At 55.2% G+C, this 10,559-nt stretch overlaps 1 protein-coding gene across 1 annotated transcript in view; it reads right to left on the bottom strand.

The window, feature by feature from the left end:
* Positions 1 to 7,878: 7,878 nt before the first annotated feature.
* ELL (elongation factor for RNA polymerase II) overlaps positions 7,879 to 10,559 on the bottom strand; it is a gene marked incomplete at both ends in the record, with an annotated part of 29,836 nt that continues 27,155 nt past the window's right edge. The window contains 3 exons of the mRNA XM_082010915.1: positions 7,879 to 7,983; positions 8,986 to 9,030; positions 9,955 to 10,126. Coding sequence (XP_081867041.1) covers positions 7,879 to 7,983; positions 8,986 to 9,030; positions 9,955 to 10,126 — 322 coding nt within the window. The remainder of the gene's footprint in view (positions 7,984 to 8,985; positions 9,031 to 9,954; positions 10,127 to 10,559) is intronic.

Genomic DNA, 10,559 nt, shown 5'->3' with positions numbered 1-10,559 from the left:
GGAGCCGGTGCCGGTGCTGCCCCGCGGGGGACGATGCGATCGCCACTGCGGCCGCCCCGGCTCCCGCCGCTTAATCGGCTCCCAGGACCCGCCCCCCCCCGCCGGCCCCGCCCCCCAACCGGCCCCCGCGAGCCCCCCCGCACGTGCCCCACCGCCCCCCGCCCCGGCGCCCCCGGAACACCCCCCCGGATCCCTCCGGATCCCTCCCCGCGGGCCCGGCCCCACGGCAGGTGCGGGGCGGCCGCGGGCCCCACCGGCGGCTCTCACCGGGGGGGCGGCGGGAGCGGGCGGCGAGGGCGGGGGGAGGGAGGAGGGGGGGGGAGCGGCCGCTGACCCGGGAAGGGGAAGTGGCGCCGGGGCCGGGGCCCGGGCCGGGGGTCCCGCCGCCGCCTTCCGGCTATTGACTGTCCCGGGCCGGCGGCTTCCTGCGCTGCCGAGGCCCCGCACCGTCCCACGGGCGCCGTCCCACGCTGCCGCTCCCACGGTGCTGCCGGCCCTGCCCCGGCAACCGGCATCCCGGCACCGGTGTCCTGCAGCCCCGGCACCGGCACCCCACAGCCCGCGGCACCCCACGGCCCCCAGCACCCCACAGCCCCCGGCAAGGGCACCCCACGGCCCGCGGCACCCCACGGCCCCGGCACCAGCACCCCACAGCCCCCGGCACCCCACAGCCTCTTGCATGGCACCCCACGGCCCCCGGCACCCCACGGCCCCCGGCACGGACACCCCACGGCCCCCAGCACCCTGCTGCCATCAGCGTGGGCACCCACGGCCCCCAGCACCCTGCTGCCATCAGCGTGCGCACCCAAAAGACCAAGGCACCAGCATCCTGACACCCTGCAGGCCCCCCGACAGGCACCCCAGAGCCCCCGGCACCCAACGTGCACCCCGCCGCTCCTTGCCGCAGCCGCCCCTGCCCCACAGCCCCCATGCCAGGTAGCCGACGCCGGGGGACAGCCGGGCCCGGCGTGAGGCCGCACCCCACATGTCGGCCATGGGGGCGTGGGGGGTGCCCGGGGGCCCTGCCCCCTCAGAGAAAGGGCAGCCTGGCAGCAACCCCCCGGGGGTCCGGCTGCCTTTCAATGGGCAGGCCCCGCTTCAAAGGAGCCCCCCAGAGCACGAGCAACGCCCGGGCGGGGCCCCGGCCCCTTCCCCACCCTCGCTCCCCGCAGACGTGGCGAGGACAGCTCTGCTCCCCACCGCCGCCACCCACCCGCCCGCCCGGGGCCCTGGCTCCACGGGGCACGCTGGCATCGCCGACCGTCCTCCCGGCACGCCGCGGGCCGGGACCCGCCGGGGTCAAGGCCGGGGGGCACACCTGCCGCCGGCCGGGACCCGGACCCGGGCTGACCGTGGGGAGAGGCGGCGGCGGGCATGGCGGTGCCGGGGGGCCGCGGCCAGCCCCTTGGCCACGGAGGAACAACGATCCCTTGGTGCCGGGCTGGAGGACAAAACGAGCCCCGCGCTGGAATGCCAGTGCCTCAGCAAATTATTGAAACAAAAATAACATTTCTTTGTACAATAATCCTGGGGCGGGGAGGGTCCGGGCAGCGCTGCCAGGGGCCCAGAACTGGTATTTTTCCACTGCTTTTCCTTTTTTTTTTTTTTTTTTTTTTTTTTTTTGCCCCCCTCCCGTAACTCCCACCATTGTTCCTTCCCCCACTCCCTTCCCACTCCTCCCACGCTCGGCACCGCATGAGCGGGGCTCCCTTGTTCCCGCTCGCCCAACGCGTTCATGGGCCGGGAGCCCGGGCCGGTCGCCCAGCGCCTTCGCTCCCCAGCTGCCGGGGGCTGGCGGGGGGCCAGGCGAGCCGCGCAGCCATAGCGACCGGCCCCGCTCCCCCAGCAATGGTGCCCACCCCTCCCCTCTTCCAGCAGCTCCCCGGACGGACGGACGGCCATCCGGACCACCAACCGCCCCGTTGCGGGAGCTGGGGCGGCACAAACTCCCCCGGTGGGTCGCGATAAGCAGGTTCAGGGCCGGATTCTACGCGAGACGGTGCTGGCGGAGATGGTCCCCGCGCCGGGAAGGGCTCGGCTGCGGAGGGACGCAGGCAGGACCCCCCTCTTCCCCCCGCAGCAGGCCAAGGCCACCGCGAGCAGCCCCAGATTTACGTATTACAGACACGAACAGCCCCGCCGCTCCCGGCCACCTTTTCTTCCCTCCGTGGTGGTTTCTTTTTACCCGCGCGGTGTAAAAACCCTCCCCAGGCTCTGACCCTTCGTTATCTCAGCCTGGGCCGCTGGCAGCTCCTTGTCCTCTCCCCCCGGCCCCGACGCCGTCGCGCTGTGGGTGCCGCGCACCCAAGGACAGACTCACGCACGGGAAGGGACGGGGGAAGCGGGTGCAGCAGCCGCTCCGCAAGAGGGACCAGCGCCATCGGACCGTGTCAAGGACAAATTATTCTAATGAACTTCCTCCCGTAAACGAGCCGTGAGCAAAAGGTGCCAGGAAAAACCCACGGTGCTTTTGCCGTGTTTCGAGCATCCCTCAAATCCGACCGGGGCAGCCAGGACGCTACAGGGTCACTTCTGCCTTCCCACATGCGCGTGACCTTAATATAAGGGCAGCTCGTGCCCGGTAACGGTGCAAAAGTGACACTTTCCCCAACTGTGACCCAAATTATCAGAGCTCAGGGCTCCTCCCGAACCTGCAGAGCAGGCGCAGGAGGGACCCTCGGACGCAGCCTTTTGCTCCTCGTCCCCCAGGAGCGCCGGCCGCTGGGCTGCCGGCTGGGTGCCGATAAGGCGGCAGCGGCAGGAGCCGGGCTGGCCCTGGCACAGCAGACACAGCCAGTAAATTTCCACTGGGGCAGCTCCCAGTTAATGAGCTCAGTGCGTGACCCCAGCCAGAGCAGGAGCTGCCGGCGGTTGAGAGGAATTCCCCAGGAAAGCTGGGACAGGAGGGGACGGGGGGACCCTGCCTGCGCGAGCGTCCCCACGCAGGTCCCACCACCCAGCCTTTATACTCGGAACTCCCCAGGGGCGAAGCTCACAGGCGTGAGGAATTCAAGATGGTAAAACGGGGGCGCAAGGGGGTGTAGCTTGTCTCAGAAGTGGCATTTGGAAGTAAAAAACTGACCCTTTGGGGATTTGCGAGAGCATCAGCTCACCCAACGTGTCTCGGCTCTTGCCCCGTGCCAGCAAACCCTCGCCGGCCGTGGGAGCATCGCCTCCCAGCGCGGGTGCTCTTGATGCGTGAGCTCCAAGGTCAAGGCTGGCGCAACAGGTCTGAGCAGAGCTCTCCCTGCTCCCCCCTCACCTTTTAAAAAAAGCCAAGACATTTGCAAGATGTTATTTGGTCACGGGATTATTTTCCCTTTCTCCATATTTTGCTATTTTGGAGGTAGAATCCAGAACCCCACACTGAAGCGAAGTGAGCTGTAGCCGAACACGGGCTCGTTGTGTACACGGGTGGGTCAGGCAAGACCTCCTGCACTTTTGGCCTCAAAACCAGCAAACCTGTGACTGCCACCCACTATTAGAGAGGGGGGTCCCAAAGCAGGCAGCACAGCAACCGCTCAAGCAGAACAGAACTATTCAGAGGGTATTACACTACCGAGCAGTTCCTGGTGTGTTTTCACACTCCTTCTGCCGCAGCGAGCAGCAGACCCAGGGATGCTGCAGAAGCCAGGACCAGAGCAAGCAGCCACCGCGAGGGCAGAAAAAAAAGGGGAGAGAGTCTCGCTACAACCAAGATGCTCTTTGTACCCAGAGCCGTAGCCGGATGGTTCAGACCCGCAGGCGGAGGTGGGAGCTCCGGCAGCGCGGCTGGGCAGCGCCGCAGCCGAGCCTATGCCAGGCTCACCCCCACCTCGCCGCTCTGGCAGCATCGACGTCCCTGCTCCAGCTCCCTACGGATGTGACTCACCCCCCACGCGAGCGAGCTCAGGTGTCAAGCCCAGCTCGGCTCACCAGGAGGGGAAGGCAGCAGCCATAGATGCAAAGAGGCCGAGGGGAGGCACCTGGAGCAGGTCTGGATGCTGCCCAGGAGCCACCATGACGTCGGGAGTTCCAGCATCGTCGATCCCGAGGGAAGCAGCAAGACCCTCTCGCTTGCCGGCACCAGCTCTGGGCCCTCCCGCCGCGCCCCGTCTGCCAGGCTGCCACGCTCTGTGCTCATAGGGCTCCCCTCTAAAGCCAGCCTCCACGCCGGCACCAGCGCCGGCTACCCCTTCAAAAGCGTCCTTCCCTCCCCAAAACACGGGGCACTGATGCCTTTGGAGGGGGAAGAGCCCCGGCTCCTGCCGCCACGTGGCGAGGCTGATCCCACCGGAGCACCAGAAAGATGGTCCTGAGAGCACGGCTGCTCCGCTGCGGCGTTTCTGGACAGGAGCTCTGCCCGTACGCAGCAAGTGGCTAGAAAATGGATGGCCCACAGCGAGCACCTTTTCCTCCTCGTGTTTCTTACCTACTGCTCTGATACTTTAACTCACTCGACTGACTCGGTTCCTTTAAGTGTCCTGCTTTCAAACTCCACGCCAGCCATTTATCACCTTTCCCTTTTGAGTTCTCTTGCAGTAAGAAGCACTGAAAAGAAATATACAACCTTATTGTTTGCTTGTTTTCCAATACAGTGAATTTATTATATGTTGCAAAATCAGCATTCAGCTTTTTAGTGTACAAAAAAGACACTAGCTCTTAAGAAAAGATTAGGAAAGCTGAAGACTATGCTGCCTTTAAATTGTAACATTTTGGCAAAGTGAAAAGCTCTTTTGTAAACTCCAACTCCATGGCTCAATATAGTTTTATCCACAGTACAATATTACAAAGTAAAACACAGTATCAATAAGTTAAGATCATACTTAATCACCTAGAACTGGTTTCTATTAACCCAAAAAGCACAAAATTTGCCTAGCTTCATAACCTCTAAAAAGAAAAAAAAAAAGGCAGATTCGACTACAATTCTTTAACACAGTCCAAAAGAAAAGTGAAGCGGAAAGTTGTTGAATGCTAATTGGGTCTCACAGTTTGGATATTCATTAAATATTTTCAGTTTTTATATTCAAATTTTAGAAGTTCCAGAATATACATGTAAATGTACACAATACATCTTTGTATACAACTCTGTTTGCAAAAATATCTTATAGCAGATGTATAAAGATTGAGATCCATCTCTATCCCTCTCCCCCCCCAAAGCAACAACAAAAAAAACCCCCGTTCAAAATACTAAGGATCATGAGAAGTGTTTCCATGGAAGAATTTACTCATCCTGGGTTTGTAGCTGCTGCCTCTTCTGCCATCCGAGTTTCGGGCTCCTCGCACGCCGCAGCTGGCGACGAAGTCCCACCAAGCCCCGTGGCTCGGCGCGCTGCCGGGCGGAGGCGCTGGGTGGGCACGGGGAAATTCAGCCTTGCCCCCGAGAACACCGAAATTTGCCTAATGGCCGGCTGGCGATGCCGCTGGCGGGTCTGGCATCAACCGGGTTTTGCAGCGACAAATCTCACGGCGGGCCCAAGGAAAGCGCGGCATCCCGGTTCCTCCACGCAGCCTAAGGCTCCCTCCCAGATTTCTGCGGCTCTGGTGAAAGCCACCTCGGTGCACAAATTCACAAGCTAAGGGAGGTTTGTTGGAATCGGAGCCTAAGCGAGGCTTGAGCTCGGACATCGCCACCGCCTGCTGCTTCAGAAACTCATGCACCGACCAGGTGCGAGACCCCACCGAGCAGGAGGACAAAGTTTTCTGGACAAAAGCTCCTCGCCCTTAACTCTCCTGTATCTTCCAGCTTTCCCTGATGAGCAGAAGCGCTGGAGGCAGGCAAGGTTACAGAAATGGGAATGCCTGCAGAAGAATCAGCTCCCTAACCTCCAGTCGTCTTCACGCGGAGAGGAAGAGACGGGACCGCAGCGTTCCCGCAGCGTTCCCCGAGATGCTCGTTCGGACTGCCCCAGCGAGGCTCTCCGGGGTGCTCGCCCTACGGACCACCGCGCTCCTCAGCCATCGCATCTCCTTGGCCCTACTCCTTCACTGCTCCGCTGCAGAACAGGTTTGGTTTTGCAGACCAGCAGGGAAAAAAAGAAAAACACCCGTGGCTGTCCAGTGGCAGTCCGTGCACCGCGGCCAGAGGGCTGGCGGGCCGGTAATGCGCAGCTCAGCCGCATCCCTTCGGCCGTAGGCTTTCGTTTGAAGAACGGGATGGCAAAGTCTTGGTGAGCGCTGGACGCAACGCAGCGGGGAGAGAAACTCAACTGCAAGTGACAAAGCAAAGCGGTGGTCCCGGCCGGACGATGCAGCAAAACCAATCTAGCCAGAATGGAATTCTTATTAATTTTTTCTTCTCTTTAATACAGCAGGTGGACCCACTTTTTTTTTTATTTGGGACAGGAAAAAAAAAAATACTCCTTGTGTAAGAATTGTTTCCCTCCTTAACTCTGCCATTCCGCTCCTTCAAAGGGTGAAAGACTCTTCAGTGCAACCTCCAAGGGAAGGAGACGCCACAGGAAAGTAATCCTTTACTTTGAGATAAACGGAAGCGGGAAGAAGTCAAATCACACAGGCTGGCAGGATTAAAAGGGGAGAGAAAGAAATAGCAGAGTTAAAGGACACCTTTGTGCTTTTTGGCGTGTTTCTCACACCCTGGCCATACTCTAAAAATGTTCCCTTCAAGTCCAAAAAAAAAAAAAAAAAAATCAAGAAGAAAGACTGCACCGAGAAGCTGGCTAGATAAAGCACAACAGTGGAAGTGACCCGCATGGGAAAACGCTACCTTACTTCTCTCACGCTCGGCGCCTGTTCCGAGAATGATTTTCTGCTGCTGCTTCGTTGGAAATACACAAAAACCAGAAGAAAGCATCGCCCCCCCACCCCGTCCTCTCTTATGGGCCAGTACAGGTAGTAAAATAACTTCTCTGGGTAACTATCTGATAAGCTTTAGTAATACTGCAGTTGTAAAGACAGGAAAGGTTCTGAAACACTTGGCCTAAAAGGAAAAGGGAGGCACAGTTTTTAGAAAAAGATGCTTTTTTTTTTTTTATACAAAAATAGACCATAGTCTCATTAGCAATTAATAAAGTTGGCTGCCTTGGTATAAAATTATAAAAGTCAAAGACAGACAGGTCTCAATCTTCCCAGCATTGGCACGTGAAGGTCAATGCAGGCAGACTGGACCGCGCATGCTGGAGAGGCCACTGCAAAACGTTTACGCCCGCCGCTTCCAAATGCACAAGCGGATTAAAAAAATTTGTTGGTTTTTTTCCTGTGTATTTTTTTCCTTTTTTTTTTTTTTTTTTTTTTAACACGAAGGATCCACCTCTGCACTGCACAAGGCACTCAGTGCAGATCCCCGGGCTGATCCCCTCCTACTGACACAACCACCTCAAGAGAGCACACACCGGAGATGACAAAAGCAGGAACAAACAACGAGAGCTCTGGGTACTTGGTGTATTTAACGCGGTGCCATGTAGAGCAGACAGCTTGCATATGAACAGTCGCAGGTGCCAGAGAAGGAGGTAACCTAGCAGCATTCCAGTTCCTCACCATTTGAAGGACAATTTGTAACCCAGTGGACCTGGGCCAGGGGTAATTACACTTCATGCCAAACTTTAATCCATGAAAACTACTGATTCTCAACCTTTGGGAGCTTCGTTCACTTTAGGCAAGTTTTCCCTTAAGTGTCAAACGCTGGCTTCAAATAAGCAGATATTTTCATTTGTTACATTCCGACATTCAGAGAGGCTAAAACTCGAGAGGACCGTGCCGGGCGTTGGGCTTGCGGCACGGCTCAGATGTGGACATGACAGATTCGGCATCGTTAAGTAATCCCCAAGTTCTTCAACCACGAGGAATTAATGCTCGTCTCTGAAAGGAATCTAGTTGTATAAAAGGGAACGTAACGTCCAGGTGACTTTTTTTGCCCTACCCAGTCCAGATTAGTGCCAGCTAAAACTGCTGTTGGTCATACTCTGCTATCAGTTTTTTAATATGAGCCAGTTTGTTGTGGAGGTATTCGCAGCGGTTCTTCTCTTGGCTGTAATTGGGGTTTGTCTGGAAAGGAAAATGAAAATGCAGTGACGGAAAGCAATTCTTCAGAGCTCAGTGACGCCTACGCTGAGCCCAGACGAGGCTATCGGACCTCAGAGCATAAATATGACAAAGGAATGAAGCTGTTCTAGCTGGAGGAGTAGATACCCATTTCGAATGGACCCACTCTGGTCAAAGAGGGCAAAGAACAAAATCCCTCTTCATCAACACCCAGCTCCAGGAGCCTCAGCACAGGGAAACGAGTGCAACCTTGAGCAAGGCTCAGCCTAACTCAGAGCAGCTGGGCCATGCACCTCAGCTTCCAGCAAGCCTCACCTGCCCTTTGCCCTGTGTTAGCACCGAATTGTGCAAGTCTGGGAGCTTTAAAACAAAAGATGAACTTGCAACACAGAGAGAATCTCTTCAAGAAGCTCCTCAGTCCCTCAGGGACAGCAGAGCTCAGGGCCATATTTGTAGATTTAAGGAGGAAAAAAAAAAAAAAAAAAATCAAACCCCAGCCCTGGTGTATGGATGCCCCAGCCTGCCTCAGCATTTCTACCTCATCCAGCTAAAACCATAAATCTCTCCAGTCAACAACTGTTGCTTTACATATACATACAGAGACGTATTCTGCGTGCCCCACGCACCAAAAAGCCCCACTGAGCCCCGCAGGGGACTATGTACCCAAGTGATTCATACTAGAGACTGCGCTCAAACCATCCCCAACACACCAGCAGACCCCAAGACCTGGAGGGATCCCATTATCACTCTGCTTGCGCATCTGAGACACAAACTCTTCTTTCACTTGACAGGATAAAGGCACTAATTTGATCCAAGGAGCAGCCTCAACTCCCCACACCCCTTTTCTGATCCAGGAAGGGATTGCTTTTTGGACAAGCTCGAACTGAACAAAGATCTGCTAGAAAGCTTCAGAGACTGGGTTTTTCACTTGGCAAGTACCCATCTCTTTCAGTCGCACTAGGGGCACCACCCAAAAGGCATTTTGGTGGCCGACTTTTTACTTACCTTTTTAATTTTCCGATATTCCTGTAAAATTTGATCATGGATGGTCTAAAAAGGAAAAGATAGCCAATTATTTTTGAAAGAGCCAACAGTCCTGCAACCTACTGCAGTAGGCAAGCATTTTGCTGATAGCTCAATGTACAGATTTCCTCCAAATACTGACCAAAATCTACTCCCTCCATGACTTCCCCTGTGAGATCTGATGGCTAAAACCCACCTCACTGACTCCTTTCCTATACTGGTGCCGACACCAGAAGCACTGGAAGGATCAGGCCCAATTCCCTAGCCACAACAGCTCCCTGTAACAGGCACTTGGGTTGTCAGGCTAACTGACATTTCCCCCACAGCTCAGACTAATTTCTCCCCGAGATATAAAAATAATTCAGTGGGGAATCACTGAATTTCTCAAAGAGGGGGGAAGCATGTTTGAGGGAGGCAAGAGTGCTTAGTACAATAGGTGCTCTGTAAAAATCTGTTTATTATATTCAATGAGACTTACTTTCTCAAGATAATGAATAGTTAAAGCTCTTTTAAAATCAGTCTGACAAGTCAAATAATGCTACATTATTAAGATCAAAGATTCCAGAGAAACAGATGACCCCATACTAACTCCCCTTCCAGCCCCGATACGCTACCATATGTGCAAATATGAGTTTTCTGGCTGGAATACACTAATAGCTTCCAGCAGTTTTTGGCTAAAGACGCCAATTGTCTCACTGAGGCCTTTCCTTGTCAACAAGTACCATGATGTGTGCTCCAGCTTGAAAACGAAAGAACACAGAGCTGTTTTAAGAACAGTCTACAAAGCTGTCAGCTGCGTGCACGTTCTGCATCCACCAGTTCGGGGCTCTGGGCAAGTATGTTTTAAACACCAACGCATTCCAAACAGCCCCACATACAGGGTGACTAAACCGAGCCGTAGCATTGCCACTTGCAGAAATAGCTTTTTGAAAGACATATTTCTGTTTCTACCTTATATTCTTCAGAGCCCTGCAAAAGTTGCTTCAGCTTGGCGTCTAACTGCGTAAACCGTCGAGTTATCCTCTCTATCCGGGCGTGCAAGTCTCTGTACTCGTTGTATTCTGCATTGAAGTCATTTTTGTAACTCTGACGCTGCTCCGAAGAGGAAATGGCTGCATATTTTCTGGAGGGAGAATAATTCAGTTAATCTGTTTAGTAAGTCTTCTCTCCATACAGCATGAATACTTCACTGCCGAAACCAGGCTGCTAAGTCTACCAGGTGACTGCATTTTAACACAAATACAGTCTCTTACGATTTCCATTAGAGCAGCACAGAGGTAACTGCCAGGATTATTGCCTTGACCTCTGCGTAAAACAAGACAGTGTTTGCTCCCAAAATTTCCTATCTATGCCAGATAGGGTGGAATATGCAGGTACAGCAAAGCCTGGGAGCAGCTGAGGCTGTAGGAGGACATTCAGATAGCACTGCTACAGCTTTTCTAACTCCTGCTGTCCCGCAGAACATGGAGTTCTGCATCTGTGCCAGACCTTGGAACAGCAGGAATACGATGCTTCCAGTGTTAAGAGTCTTTAAAGGAACACAAAAAGCATTCAGC

Source organism: Phaethon aethereus, assembly GCF_964289735.1.
Source record: "Phaethon aethereus genome assembly, chromosome: 26".
NCBI lineage: Eukaryota > Metazoa > Chordata > Aves > Phaethontiformes > Phaethontidae > Phaethon > Phaethon aethereus.
The sequence above is the reverse complement of the archived record's forward strand: the minus strand, read 5'-3'. Positions and strand labels throughout refer to the sequence as shown.